The 16,002-nt window shown below is 42.3% G+C and overlaps 1 protein-coding gene across 1 annotated transcript in view; it reads right to left on the minus strand.

Moving 5' to 3' along the window:
• Positions 1–10,665: 10,665 nt before the first annotated feature.
• UMODL1 (uromodulin like 1) overlaps positions 10,666–16,002 on the minus strand; it is a 51,347-nt gene continuing 46,010 nt past the window's right edge. Inside the window, exons 19-21 of the mRNA XM_051770866.1 lie at positions 15,213–15,300; positions 12,724–12,931; positions 10,666–11,038 (exon numbers count right to left, since the gene is read on the minus strand). Of these exons, the coding sequence (XP_051626826.1) occupies positions 12,744–12,931; positions 15,213–15,300 (276 nt within the window). The 3' untranslated portion in view covers positions 10,666–11,038; positions 12,724–12,743. The remainder of the gene's footprint in view (positions 11,039–12,723; positions 12,932–15,212; positions 15,301–16,002) is intronic.

The raw sequence follows: 16,002 nt of genomic DNA on the forward strand, positions 1-16,002 counted from the left end.
ACTAATTCTAGTTTGAGAGCATCCTGGACAGGTGGGTTCTGCTGTCTCCACTCTAATACAGATAAAGATGACAGTACCACCATACAGACAAAGGGCATTTTTGTGCTCAGGGAAACCTTAGTGGGCACCTTCACTAAGACTGTCCAAAGTTCTGGGAAATGGGTGATCCCTGTTCAGAAACACCTATGGGACCTCTGCTATTTCCACGGCACCATAATTCTCAAATTGGACAAGCTTTTGTGAGATCCCCTCCCTCTTCCTTCCTTCCTTCCTGTTCCCCACATTCGCCCATCACCGACATCGCCGTAGAAGTTGTGTTTGCTCACAACAAATGACCTGTGAGAAGAGGTGTCAACGACACAAAGACCAGGGATGACCCAGCAAAAATTATGCTGCTTTTCTGGATCGCTCAGTGCATGCCTGACTCGAACTCGCAATTATGTACTCATATTTCCTCTTCATTTGTCATAAACCATCTATTTGATTTGGTGTGTTTAAACAGATAGCTTAATCCCCTCTGACACTGCTTGGTCTGTGACGATTTGTGTTCCTATTTACATGTAAATTTATTCTTTACAGCACAATTGGCTGTCTATATCTATAGACAGGCTTGTGGTTTTGCTTTTTTCCTGCATAACAGCACTGGAAAGAAACACTTACCCAAATTCATGTCACTTGAAATTAATAGTTATTAACACTGCTGCCAATCCAGAAACAGAGGGGGTGGAGGGAGGAACAGGTGGAGGTTCATTTTCTGACTGGAAAAATATATTTTCTCTCTGAGGCTGGTCTCCTCTCTGTTAAGTTATTTGTCAAAGACATAATCCTGTAGGATTTGAGAAAGAACCCACTCTTATGTCGTGAAGGCTGAGATTTGACTCATTTTGAGTGGCTTTCCAAACTCCTTTACCATCCCAGAGCTTTTCCTCCTTTCTCCAAGTGAGTAATATCTTCACTTCCCTCTGTGGATAAGAGAACAACACCAGGGAGAGTTCTGGTGAGATTTACCACCTAAATTCTGGTTTCTTGACATCATGAGTGGGTTCATTTGGCTGGTGTAGTGAATTTACCTGCTGCACTCCAACCTTGCCAGAAGCTCAGTATTATTAGTTTTTCCAAGTATTTTCAGATGAACTATTGTTGGCTGAAGAGGGAGACGAGTCTGTCTACCCTGAATGAAAGGGGAAAAGAGGAGAAAAGGGAGAGTTTTGAATCAGCACAAATGAAAAAGCATTTTTAAGTAGTGATGCAATCAGACAGCAAGATACCTCAGACAGCAAGGTACAACTACAATGCAATTACAGTTTTAAACAAGTTCCTCCTCACCTTCTGCTGGTCAAAACAGAAAAAAAAAATGAACAGGTGTAGGACAGAAATAATGACACACCTGACTCAAAACTATCCTTGAGTTGTTCTCCTAACCTGTGGAAACTCCCTGTAACAATGTGAGCAGACAGTCAACAACTTTGCCAGATGGCTATCAGCAGAGAGCTGGAACTATAAAAAGAGTAAATATGTCATGTCTGAAGATCAGTTACAAACACTTCTCTTTTTTTGCATACAAATATGGGAACATACAATGCGTGTCCATCCATGTGTATGAATGCAGTAGAGCCAAAACGGAAGAGCTGAAATATTGCCTCAGGCCTCAAACCCTCTTTAGGCCATGGGCTGCCTTCTGGAGAGGTCATGGACAGATGGTCAGGAGAGTCTCCTGAGAGTATATTCAGATATATTTCTGAGAGTGTATCCAAGAGCACAGCAGAGGGAAAGCTGCATGAAGGAAGCACTGCCCTTCTCTGCGAACTTTGGACCTTCACTTCTCCCAGAGGTCATACTCTGTGCTACAGAGGGCTGCAATTCCTCTTTGGTTTCAAGTCATTTGACCATGAATTTTGAAATCACAGAATAGTTTGGGTCATGGAGGACCTTAAAGATCATCCAGTTCCAACCCCCTGCCATGGGCAGGGACAGCTTCCACTAGACCAGGCTTCTCAGAGCCCCATCCAGCCTGGCCTTGAGCACTTCCAGGGATGGGGCAGCCACAGCTTCTCTGGGAAACCTGTACCAGGGCCTCACCACCCTCACAGTAAAGATTTTTTCCACTATCTTATCTAAATCTATTCTCCTTCCATTTGAAGTCATTCCCCCTTGTCCTGTCACTAAATGGTCTTGTAAATAGTCTCTCTATTTACTCAGTCGAGTGACTCAAAGCCATAGAACAGGATCTGTATTACAGAAGCCATTTCCATTTGAAGAAGCTTAGAAATGACGGAGTATCCAGTTCTGAAAAGAAGTGACATGGCCTTTGATCTCCATGGCAACGTGTCATTTGCCACGGGACAAAAAAAAAGAAGAGAAATCCATAGGCAATGTGTATTTATCAGATAGAAGTACATAGCAAGTAGCAGCAAACTGTGAACAATTGAATTATGATATCTGTTGCTATTTTAAAGGGACAGTTTGAGAAAGGTGTGGAGGAATGAGTGAAAAAATTATTTCCTGAGGTCAGAACCACCTACACAGACTTAAGAGTAGTTACAGGTCAGGCATCTAGGGAAAAGGAGTCTATACATGTTTTGTATATGACCTCTCTGTCACACATGGATTATGAATCAGGAGTTTCTTGTGTATGGCTCTGCAAATCCCTTTGAAAGCTAAAACCACACTTTGAGAATTTACATATATCTGTGGTACAAAATAATATGGCATATAATTTGCAGTAATAAATGCACCCTGCCAAGACAGCAAGTCACCAAGCTTTAAAATATGCCATAAATTATAATACTTTACGAAGTTTGTATCGGAAATATTAAATATATTCACGACAGGAAAAGAAATAACAACAAAAACCAAACCCCTCTTTTATTTACCTGTAAAGAATGTGGGAACCTGTGCTATTCTCAGCATCTATAAACTAATACCTACTCAGCAATAAAGGAACATGTATGTTGGGGCTAAGCACCTCTCAGGTTCTGAGTTAATGTAAAGCTTGGGGGAGCACTCACAGTTTCCCTGTCAGCAATTGCCAAGTGAGCCTTAGAGGCAATTAGCACTGGTTTTGACAGTATTCTTCCATGTCTTTTAGGATTAATTAGCTACATCTCATTAAGAGTGTGCCCCATTTTTTCCAGGCCATTCAGAGACAGAGCTGATAGTATCTTTCTAATAAGTACACCTGTATCTAGTAGACAGAACTTTTAGTAGGTGTGCAGCTTTCTCACAAGTGCAAGAATTCTTCCATGCTCTGCCTTGGTGAGTATTAAGTGAAATGCCTAAACTGACTCAGGTAAAAATGGGAAGATCAACTTCTCCAGCAAAGACCTGTTTTGTAAGTATTAAATGCTACAATACTTGCATTAATTAATTTATCCACAATCCACATGCTCTTGCCAGTAAATAAAATTAAAACATGCATTGATTGATATATTTGGGACATGGTTTCAAACTACTTTGAACAGTTAGTTTATATGTCTTCTGCTCAGCAGATAAACAGGAATAAATGTGCCAGATCACTAGGAAGTTCTCACTGCAGAATGAAACACCAGACCGAGAATGAAGCACTACTTTCGTTTCAGATACAGCTTCCACCTTCTGCTGGGAAGGAAAAATCCATCAGTGTCAAATCATGTGCCAAGGAAGCAATGTGACAAAAGCTCTCTGTCAATGTGTTACCCATGGCTGGCTCACCTTGGCATGTGTAGTAGAGCTGCCTCCCCCTGGTTTCGTGGTTATGAAATCTGGGCAAGAATAGGAGGCAATTGACTTTACAGTGTTACACAACAGGGCAGGAATTAAACAGAAGAGGTTAGCTTTAGGGTTTAAAGTCAGAGAGAATCACTGAATGGTTTGTGTTGGAAGGGACCTTAAAGATCACCCAGTTCCAACACCCTGCCATGGACAGGGACATTAGACCAGGTTGCTGTGAGCTCCATCCAACCTGGCCTTGAACACTTCCAGGGATGGGGCATCCACAGCCTCTCTGGACAACCTGTTTCAGAGCCTCACCACCCTCACAGTACCATCTGTGGCACCATCACATGGCAAAGTAATGGCGGGACTGGAAAAAAAACGAGCAAACACTGCCGACAGGAGGGAAAACAACTTCCATCTGAAAAGGCAGAGGAGGGTTTGCCCTCTCCCTGCAGCAGGAGGAGATACTCACTGCTAGCTAAACATGGGCAGGGCTGAAGGATGGATGGCTGACCCTCAACCAGGGGATCTCCAGGAGGCTGGAGCAGCCCCTGAGCCCTGGGCTGGGGAGGAGGCAACATTCCCTTCAGCAGATACAGTGGCTGGTCAGTGCAGGAACAGCCCCGGGGCAGAACTCAGCAGGGACAGTGATTCCTGCCGAGGTGTCTCCTTCACCATCTGAGTGTGGTGCAAATCAGCCTCCAGAGCCAGCCCCTGGCTTTCATCCAGACACCATGGAGAGGGGAGCAGCTGCTTGGCCAGCCTAGCAATGGGATGGCTCACATCAGTCTCCTTGTCCTTCTGCTGTGTGCCTGCTGATCAGCACCAAACCACTCAGCTTGCCTGGCAAGGAGCTGCTCTGTAAAGCAAATCGAGGTTTTCTCCCTCTGTTTTCAGAGGAAGGTGTTTTATTGGCTTCCAGATTCCTGGTCTGTGCCCGTTCAAATCCCTCTGTGTATCTTATAGTCAAAAGAGGTGCTTACAATTTACAGCTGTGAGGAGCTGCAAATCGTCTCCTAACAAAGCAGAGGCTGAAAGGCACCACTGTGTGTTCTTGGGAGAGAGCACAGAAAACGGGGAAACTATCTGGTATCTCCTGAGACTAAACCAGGTGATTTTTAAATGGACTGCAAAATGTAGTCTCAGACAACCTATCAGCTGAAAATCTTTTGAGGACATAAAGAAAACTCCTCCAGAAGCCAAGAGCATATTGTTTATCTGTAACTCCTGACTTATGTATTATGGATATGGACAAGAGAACTGTGGTATTTGGTTTGGCCCTGTGCTCTGCAAAAGCTGCTCTGTAAAAACTGAAGTTGGATTCAGCAAACATGCTATTCCAAATTCAGCCATATTTTCACATTCTTGGCTGAGTAACTCAGTGGACAATTTACATTCTCTCTGAGCAGGTATGATACAGTGCACAATTAAATGTGCTAGACTAGGTTTAAGATGCTATTCATTTATAATACTCAGTAATTAGTCTCTCAAGGTTGGCACTAGAACAAACACAAGACCCTTCTGTCTCCATGTACCAATAATAGCTGTATTTGTCCAAAATATCAATGTGAAGCCCTTCCTTCATCCTTTCAAATTGCCAGATGCCAAAGGCAGCTAATAAACGAGAGCATTGTTTGTGGCAGGCATTTCATATCAAAGCTAAAGCACTATGAGAGGCAAAGCCAGACATTTCCTCAGTGGATTTGAAGAGTTTCAGTGTTACTGAACATAAGCCATGAAGAATCCACACTGTCAATAGTGCTATTAGCTGCCAGCACATTCCCAGGGATACAGTGATATTGTTTGCTGGAATAATTTTACCTGAATGAAAATTCTTCCCAAGTGTCTCTGTCACAAAGGCAGTCTCTTCTTGGAATTCAGAGTCACCTTCACAGTCCCAGAGGTTTCTTGGTGCTTTGGGATGGATTTGTGTCAGCCTGTTGAGAATACTGCTACTCATAACCTGCCCTGTCTGATCTGCTTCCAAATATCCCTGAAAATAGTTCCCTAATGTCACCATACCTGGAGTTCCCAAACATTCCTCAATGCTTGTATTAAGCTTTCCAATTTTACCCTTGGATTTTCCCAAAGGCTTTATTCAGGTGAAGAAAGAGTAAACCCATGTAGCAAGGTGCCAAATATTCACTGCATCATGGATAAACTAATTGAGGCATATTTTCTTTTCTCATTGTCCTTAGGTTCTACTCCTCCCCAGAGTTATCTGTAGCAAAAACAGACACCATAGAAAAGCAACTGCCAAGAGATTGTGTTCCTTACAGGCTTAAACAGAAATATCATGGAAGAGGAATGCCACTTTCCTTTTTAAATTGGTTCCTTCCATAGCAAAAGCAGGAAAAGGAGAAAATCACTGTTTAAATGAAGGTTTATTACTTCATCTATGCCTACAGATACTTGCAATTTTCCAGAAGGTATAAAGTATTTTTATATGTGTCTAGGAAAAACACTTCTACTAATACTTTCTCTGAAAGGACAAGAAGAGGAAAAGGGAGAAAAGTGGGATCAAATTGAGCTCTCTGCACTCAATAATTGCAGTATTCCTAAACTGTGTTGAACTTTGTCTAACACAAACCCAAACACAAACACAAAAATAGTTTGATAAAACTGTTAATATTTTTTCATTCCCTACAGTTATCATTTCAGCAAATTCAGTTCTAGGCAGCAACACACATTCACCCTGACCATTCCAATTCTTTTATAGCCTTTATTATAGACAGGATTGAGCAGCAGATGATTTAAAGAGGATACTATGGGTGGACATTTCAGGATCCATTGCAAGCACTACACCAGTGATTTATTAGTGACACTACCATACAGCCTTTGAGCTTCACTGCTTCGGTCCTGTACTGCTCTTTTCCTTGCCATCTCCAAATGTGCTGGCTTTTTTCTCAATCCTGCTTTTACACTTGTGCTGAGGTTGTTTTTTGTGTACAAGTCTTTGTGTTAAGTCTCTGAAACTCTTCTTTCTGTAGATTGCAGGAGGGGAAAAAAAAATCACTGTTTGGGGAAAGAAGGGCAGGAGAGGCAGGGAACACCTTCAGGGGAATATTCTGCATGTGGAAAGGTGCTACATTGACAAGTCTCCTGTTTTACCCTCTGGCAGTATCACACCCAGATTATGTATCCAAGAGTGTACACAGTGCACCCTCCAGCACAAGGTGGCAGATGTACACACGGCCAGAGGGAAGTGAGTTGTGGAAACAGGCAGAGATTCCCTGAAAACCCTAGGCTGAAGTGGGCCTGCCTGGGTCATCAGACAGCAAGGAGAGAAGAGAAATCTTGAGGGGAAAAAAAAAGAGAGGGGTCTTGAAGAAAAGTAGAATCTCTATGGAGAGGATACCACTCAGTTGTAGGTTTTCCACAAGCTCTGCAGGACAGATCCCCAGGCAGAGGAGATGTTATGGAGCAGATCAGGGAAGCCCTTAGGTGGCTCTCTTCTCTAGGCTTTCCACCAGGCTGAGACAACATCATGTTTTCAGATCAATTGCAGCTAAACTTTTTCAGTTCCTTTAACTCGTTTCCTTCCGCAGCCTACAAGAAAACTTTCCAAACAGACATTATAAACAGACATTATATAAACAAACATGGCTTGTTTATATTTTAATGGACAAGGAAATTTTCCAGTTATCTCAGCTTCTTGTCCCCAACCCCGCTGGGACCAGAATTTGGCAACATTATAATACAAGAGAAAGGAATAATGGTGAGTGTTTCACTTCAGGTGTCAGCAGTGTTGTGTCCCTGGTGAACATGAGGCCATGAGGCACACTCACCACTGGTCTAAAGTGCTTCCTAGAAAACTATGTAAGAGGTCAAAACTAAATCTTCATTTCTCCATATTTTTCATCCATTGTTTTAAATAATTACCTAGAGCCAGTGCTTTATTACAAGAACAAAACGTAGGCAATGCAGACTAGAAAGAGGAGATGGTCAGTGCTGCTCCTCTAGAATTCTCTCCAAACAATTAGTGCCAGAACTACTTGTTTGGTGAAATTGCTTCATCCCTGACCTGGGGAACTGATCACAGCAGTCTAAAATGAGCCCCCTAAAGCATCAGAACTTTGTCTGAAACGTGGTGAAATGAATCCTGGGGCTGGAGTACTGCAATCCATGGCTATAAAATGTTCAGAAGGGGCTGGCAAGGAAGGAGGGGTGAGAGATTTGCTCTCTGTGTAAAAAATTTGATTGACTGCACAGAGCTGTCTTTGAAAAACAGTGATGAACGAGTTGAGAGCTCATGGGTGAGAACTGGAAGGCAAGCCAAAAAAGGAAACCTTGTAGTGGGTGTTTACTACAGGCTGCTGATCAAGGGGAGTCTGTTGATAAAACGTTCATACTTGCAGGCTCTGATCCTGCTGGGAGACTTCAATCACCCTGACATCTCCTGGAAAAGGAGCACAGCAACCTGTAAGAAATCCATGAGTGTCTTGGAGAGCAACAAGGATAACTTCTTAATCCAGGTAATAGACAGTCCAACCAGAGAGGAAGCATTACTGGTCCTGTTGTTTACCAGCATAGATGAACTAAATGTGGTTTTTTTATTGTTTTGTTTATTTGTGTATTTTTATTTATATTTTTAAATGTTAGAAATGTCAATATTAGCAGCACCCCGGGCTGCAGTGATCACATCCTGGTGGGTTTCACAAGCCTGAGGTATATGGGCCAGGTGAAGAGTAGGATCAGGACACAATTTCGGAAGAGCAAACTTTCTGTCGTTTAAGGAATTAGTGGATGGGACCCCCTGGACAACTGTCCTCAGGGATAAAGGAGCTATCCAGAGCTGGCTGCTCTTTAATGACATATTTTTTAAAGCACAAGAGCTCTCAATTCTTTTGGAGCAGCTGTCAGAACTGTACAAATTAAAAGCCCAGGGAGGCTGGTGTGACAGTAGTTTCAGATTAAATCACTACATTGTTTCAATACTATAATTGAACTGGGAATGTTGAATACTCCTTTGGCTGTCTTTGCTGCAAAGCATGAAACTAAAAACATGTTTTTTCTTTTGTAAAGTTGAAGAAAAAGACCCTTAGTAAGTATATGTATATATATAAAGTTGTTGGTGATTGCAGTCCATTGGTGTTTGGATAAGGCCATGGATTGTGTTTTAAGTGATGTTTGAACATTATACTGATACTTGAAGCTGCCACATGCACCAGTGTACATCTTAATACCTGTGACTAAATCATAAAGGAAAATATAACAGTACAGAAGTCAACAATAAGTTACAAGACTGCTTTTATTAAGGCATGAAAATTCTTCTGAACAGGCTCAGTCACAACAGCAGTTTCTGCTGAGCATCCAAAGCATGGGGGACAAGCTATTGGTTTGCATTTTCTCTAAAGGTTAGTGCTCAGCCCTTGTAAATGGCATAGCTCCACCAAAATCAACAGGCAGATCTCTAGTCCTGTCACCTCCAAGGAGTCCAGGATTGTAAATACTAAAAACTAGAAAAATATTTGTAACAAAATAGCTTATTCTTTCACTGCGTGCAGAAGGCAAACACATTACATATTTGAGAGAAAACTGAGCAAAAGTTGAGAGACTCCTACATAACAAAAGCTAAGGGTTATTTTGAGAAGTTGTGGCCCCCCCCATCTCTGGAGGTTTTCAAGGCCAGGCTGGACAGGGCTCTGAGCAACCTGGTCTGGTCTTTAAGGCTTTAAGGTCCCTTCCAACCCAAACCATTCTATGATTCTACGTTCATCAGACTCTAAGACTGCAAAGATAATTTAGTTTCACCAATGACAACTAAATTTTACATATATATATATATATATATATATATATATATATAAAGATCTGGTATGGTAGCAAGGACAAGTCAAGTCAAAGTGTTTTAATCCTTACACAGTCACCTGAATCTGAAGCCCAATGCAAATGACTAACTCTGAAACGTGAAATGTATTTATATATTTAAAGGGTGTATATAAAACCTCTAAGATCCATTAGTATCACCTTTTGCAAAATGTGGAAGTCTTTTACCCCGTTAATCTTATTACCTAACAGAAATTGGAGTAGGGGGATAGAAAAGCAACTTTCCTATTCTGTTCTGTACCAAAAAATCAGCACCTAAGTGGTATGGCTACTAAAAGTGTTCATGCCTTCGAGTTAAGGACCAATTTCCACTAAGAATTGTTTATAATGTTGTCCATTGGTATTGAGGAGGAATTAGTTTGTTCACTATAAATTGATGTGACCCAGACAGAGCAGACTGTCACTGTGTGGGAGGAGCACACGCAGCAAACAGAATAAAGGGGAGGTGGGACAAATTACACCACCATTTCACTCTCCATCTTCCAACACACTCCCTGAAGTGGAGTTTTGGGGCAGCAGAGAAGAGCACTCCAGGAAAAAATCCTGCAGGAGATGCTTACTGTGTGGAAGTGGTTTTTGCTCCAGTTTAATCCATGTGAACAAACTGTTGTTGTACCCAATGGAGTGTGTAAACTGAGCCTTTGCTGCAGCAATAATGGTCTTGCAGCCAGGCAAAACTCAGCTCAAATATATAAACTACTCAGTTATAATTGGAGTGCTCTCACTTGTGGTTTGACTGTACAATCATTATGGTCTAATTAACAGAATATACAGGTACCAATTGACTTATCTGGGCTGCCAGCAGGAAAAATCGTTTTTTTTTTTTCTCTTCTCTTTTTCCACTGAGTCCTTGTCGATTACAAAATTTACAACCAAACCTCAAAATCAGAGTGCTGAAGAACACTCTGAGCAGGTTAAGCCCCAGATTCACAGTGCCTTCTTCTTGCTTGGTGGCAAATCCGATGCTTGTTCTCCAGGTTCTCAGTATACTTAAGGGGTTGCACAATTAGGTCTTCAACGTTGTTGCAGCTCCAGGTTTCCACCTCACCTTAAGTAAACAGTGAATTACAAAGCGAAAAAGAGATTTCTCTGCAGGTTTGATGATTCACTTCCTGGAATATTTATAAAAACATGCAGCTTGTCAATAGTAAGGGCACAAGTGATGCTGAGATGGGCACATTGTGATGTGGCAGAGTGGGAGAGCCAGATCTTGGAATTTTAGTAATGAGGTCTTTGGTTTTTTCCTTCTGTTTTATCCACGGAAAAAACTGCCAAAATTCACTCGAAGCTGGAGCTGTAGTCATTAATAGTTCTTAGGACACCAGGGAAGAGCCAGATTGCTAAGAAAAAAAGAGGAGGGGGGGGGAAACAGAGTGTTTAGAAGCCCTTTATGTAGGATAATAATTTGGAAGGGTCAGTGTTGCAACCCATCCAGTCCACTACTGAGAAGAGCAATGAAAGCCAAATGTTGAGTGAAGACAAGCTTCAGTTGTCCACGTGATGAGACATGATCCCACTAGGAAAAAGAATTAAAACAAATTAATCATGATTGAGAAATCAAAGAAAGTAACTTTCAAAGAAAGTTAATATATAGGAAAGAAGAGCTGAGTAGCTCCAGCTTCTAAAAGGAGCCATTAGCTGAGACTCCAACGTGGTGTGTAAGCATTATGAGCCTGACAATATCCTTTATGCTGCACTCTGTTTGCACAACTCCAGAATTCCCATTACTATCAGGTGTTGTAAACACCCATGACCACTCAGGAGAGCAGGGTGATGAATACAAGGCAAGCCATTCTTCTCTCTGTGGAGAGACTCAGAGGCTTCATATTCTGGTTTTATTTTAATGAACCTCAAAATGCCCTTTATGGCTCCATGGTGGGACTTGTGTCACTGATGGAACTGTACAGCTGCTGGAGTTAGTCCAAGGAGTCCTGGGTATCATCCCTTTGGAATCCCAACAGGTAGCCCTGCCCAGCCTTTGGGAAGCCATCAGAGCATCACCCTCACCTGCAGCCATCTCCTGGGAGCTGCCCACAGATGGGTGACTACAGAGTGTGATCAATGTGACTGTAAAACTGGCAGACAATGAGCTACTGGTGACTACTATTCAAGATTCCCAAGCTGATAGCCGGGGTACAGTGTTCCCTGCCCTTTCTCTGTGATTTATATCAAGCATTATTGGCCAGGGTGAATTGAACTAAATTATCTGCAAATACCATCATGATGAGTCCAGTAAAATCAGTGTAGTCACTGCCAGCTGCACTGTCATGCAGGAGCCCTCCCTCCAGGAAAGGGTTGCTGACTAACTCTGGTAACAATGTCAAACAAGCCTGTTTCCAGGAACAGAATCTGATCCACGGTAAACATCCTTGAGTTGTGAAGTAGTAATAATCATGGGCTGCCAGCAGCAAAAATTGTTTCTTTTTTCTCTTCTCTTTTTCCACTGAGCGAGGTGTTCTTTTTCAGCCTGCCAGCTTTCTCACCTCTCTCTCCTCCTCTTAAAGAGGCAAGCAAGCCAAATGGTGGTGAGCTGCTAGAACACACTAATTTTTACAGAAAAAGTGCTGAACCCTATGGTATTCTGGGAAAGTGTTAAATTCCCAAGTTGCAGAGACAGAATGTGTTACAGTGGTTAAGTCTCCTCAGAGCTATCTTTTCAGACTCTGTGCAGGCACTTGTGTGCAGTATTCATGCATCATCAACATTTCCAGCTCTTTATGTTTAACATCCCACTATTTTCTTGAAAAATATTTCTTAAAAACAAACAAACAAAAAAAATCCCACCAAAAATCCCCAAGCTATTGCAGAAAGGGAAAATTTCTGAAGCAAGTTTATAAAGAGAGTGCTAAAGTTCGTCTCCTTTATTATGCCAATCCATGGTCCAAAACCAAAAGTGATGTGCTTCTTTTAGGGAAATGGTTATTGGTGTTCTTTTCAAGTGGTGTGTCATTTACTCTGCCTGAGATGGAAGCCATGAAGGAAGATGAAGAACACAGTGCTGTCTTCCTCCTCTGTAGTCCTGCAGCATTGGAAAACAGGCAAGAACAGTTTCTTTCTTCCTTCTGTGGCCTTCACCCACAGCCAAAAGGAGAGCAGGTTCAAATACTCTCAAATAGAGGATGGTCACCTACAAGTATTTCACCATTCCAGGAAGGAGATAAATAGCTAAAAAAAAGCAACTGGTCATAATTCAGTACTTACACAAGGTAACCTGAGGATCTCTAATCGTAGAACACTTGGTAGCTGACGTTGTCAGACTTGATTCTGAAGTTGTATCTTCCCATCTTTCGCTGGTACTGGAAAATGAGAAGGCTCACAACTCCCAGCACAAACCCAACCACAGTAAGGGCAATGAGGATGATGTATCCAACTCCCATTCCAGCCTCCTTTTCTCTCTTCAAATCAGATGCTAAAAGAAAAAAAAAAAAAAGAAAAACCAAGAGGTGCAAGAAAAAAAGCTTTGAAATCCTTGAGTATTTTACTGGGGTAAAAAACAAGCCTTTCCTACAAATTAGCCAGCAGAATCTGCCAGCACAGAACTGTGATGCAGTAGTGTATCAGCCTCCTGGGGAGGGTGATTCTCATGGAAAGGTCATGAGGACAGTCCATGTTCTCCCTTTTGCACACAAGTGTAGAGTCCCTGCAGACATAAGTGTGATTTTCAGTAAAATAAGAATTAAAGAGTCAACACTGGAGACTTTTTGAAAGAAGAACCTTAAAGGCGAAGCATTCTCCCATCTCAATCCTGCCTCTGTTCATCTGTGATTCTTAAAACCCACTTGACTTGCTTTTATCACATATGTAACTCTTCTTCAACCACAAAGTATCTAGGAAAGGATTCTCCATGTGTACTGTGTCAAGGTTTGTGTTGCCAACTGTCTCCTGAGGCACCACCAACCATCAACAGAATGTGTTCTCCTGGTTTACGTTTAGACACTTCCATACATTTGTCCAAATCTGCCAAAAGATACCCCTCTCCCTTTAACGTTGTGCCTCTCTTCGTGTTTGTACATGTACTTATAATTCATTCTTGTAAAGGCTTGATGCACCTACAAAAAAACATCTATTTGTGTGCTTACATTTTCAGGACAGCACTTATTTAGCCAAGCACTTATGTGGTACCTGAGGTGCACAGAAGGCAAATACCACTGCATTCATTCCTGCAATTACAGGCAAGATTTTTGGCCAAAGGGCACTGTTGGCAGCCACAGAGGTGTGTAATAGCTGTGTCCAAGCCACATAACATCCAGGGCATCATTCCTACAGGTCAAAGCAGTGCTGTATAGCATATTCAGTATTATTTCTGAATTTCAACATGAAACAGAGGAACGAAGAAGAACATGCACAGTGGAAGTGGCAGCCTGTATCCAGATACAGACAGAACAGGCCTTCCTAAGAACATGTAGCAGTGGCCTTTGCTATGGAATGTGGCCAAGTGTAGGCAGAGCAGTGAGAGCTTTTTTTGTGTCTCTTTTGTTATTACCTGACATCGTAATTCATGTTTTCTCCTTCAACACAGAGATGCAGATCACTGTCTGGGTCTGTCCTCACACTTAAAATGAGTTGTGAGTGCCCAAACTGGAAATAGGAGACAACCTTTAGTGGTGCCACCTTTGCCTAGGACTCAGTGCAGTACAACCCAAATAAAACTCCCCTCACCAGAGGTCATTTGGAGGAAATGGCCATTTTTCGGTATTAGAAAAGCACTGGAGTCTCCTGTGAAAAGGATTGTGAGAGCTGCTTGTCATAAGAGTTGAAGAACAAAACAAGCTGCATTAATAGCTAAGTTTTTTTTAAAAAGAACTAGTTCAGAAATGAACACTGAAGGCCTATTTGAACAGACTGATATTTGCATGTAATGGAAGAAAAATACAATATGCTAAGTCAGAGTCCATTTCTAGGTCCAAAAGAACATTGTGAACTCTCTATTCACAGCAGCCACATGTTAAAACTCTGATGCTGGCGAGCCCAAATACTCTCAGAGAGTGTTTTAGATTAATAAGTTATGAATGCAAGTGACTGGAGGAGGCCTGATGACAGAAAACATCACAGATCACAGGTGCCCTTGAAAACACCACTCAGAATGCAGAAGGGGCAGGTGCATAACAAGTCAGACCTTGCTTGAACATAATGCTGGTGTTTGCTCTCTATTAACCTGTACTGCACCTCTCCTCCAACGTGCTGTGCATCAGCTGTGCTCTCTGCCACTTCCCCTCGTGGCAGTAAAGGAACCAGTGCCAGGGAGTCAAAGGAAACACAACAACAAAATCTCTTGCATCCTCAGACATTGGACTTCAGAGCTCAATACAATTGCAGACCAACAGCAGGGTAAACACTTGGAAAACCGATTGCAATCTGAAAGATTGGAGCTGCTTTCACACTTCACAATTGAAATTGCTGTTTGATTTTGTGGTTGCTGCACTTGCTGCCCTGTGCAAACAGCCACACAAAGCACTTTATCTTCCTTTCTACATTCCCTTGACAACCTGACAGTCACTTCACCCAGGAGGGCACAGGGTTCTCCACATTGCCACGTGGCTTCAGCAAGAACCCTTGATCCTCAGGAATATTTGCAGAGGGGCATGAAAACCTGGCATCACAGGTCTTCAGCTTCCTTTGCCAGTAAAAGATGATCCTGAAATGACTGTTATGTGGTGTCCCTTTTTTGCAAGCATCTGTTCAGAACTCACCAGCTGCTTTACACAGGGGTCCCCAGGATGTTCTGTGTGTAGCAATGACTTCTCCAGCCTTCAGGAACCGAACCATGGGGTGGCATCTCTGCAACAATCAATTCAAACTCCAACAAGTAATGTGGCTTACTTAATCAAAAATACAAAGCCTTCTGATGAGCATGTGAAAGCCCAGTGCTATTCTCACTCATTGGGGTTTTTGTTTCTTAATGCTGTGCTTTGTTCAACTGAAATTAGCACCAAAAGGAAGTTCAAAGGAAAAGGTATCAGTATGAAATCTGTAATTGGTCACGCTGGAAAACACTGCTGTGAACAGACATTTCACACAGACAATCCCTTTCTTTTTGTTAACTTTCTGTTTGTTTTAAAGAAGCCTTGTGGGAGAATAAACTTATCACTATTTCTACATGCCAGGGTTTTGCAAACATTTTTGTTAGGGTGTTTCTACTGCCCATGGCGGGCACGGCAGATGCTAAAACCAGCACCACCAAAAGCAGCAGCAGCTTTCAGTCCCTGCCAAGCCACGTGTCATTTTGGAGCTACACACAACTTCAGTGACATGTGAATTAATAATCTGGGAACTACTAGTTTGAAAGCCCTGCCCTGTGAAATGCTGGGGATCAGCTGCTTCAGCTCTGTGTGAGCAGCACTTTCAGAACATGCAGCACACTCATCCTCTGCACACTGCCTCGACAGCACTATTCACTTTGTTTGCCCTAAGGGTCTCTGATGGGAACTGCAGCCTACTGGAATTATTAAAAAAATACTGTGGCTCTCCTGGAAGTGCACA

This window comes from Manacus candei, unplaced genomic scaffold (genome assembly GCF_025592945.1).
Source record: "Manacus candei isolate 608988 ecotype Guabito, Panama unplaced genomic scaffold, ASM2559294v1 h1tg000126l, whole genome shotgun sequence".
Classification (NCBI taxonomy): Eukaryota; Metazoa; Chordata; class Aves; order Passeriformes; family Pipridae; genus Manacus; species Manacus candei.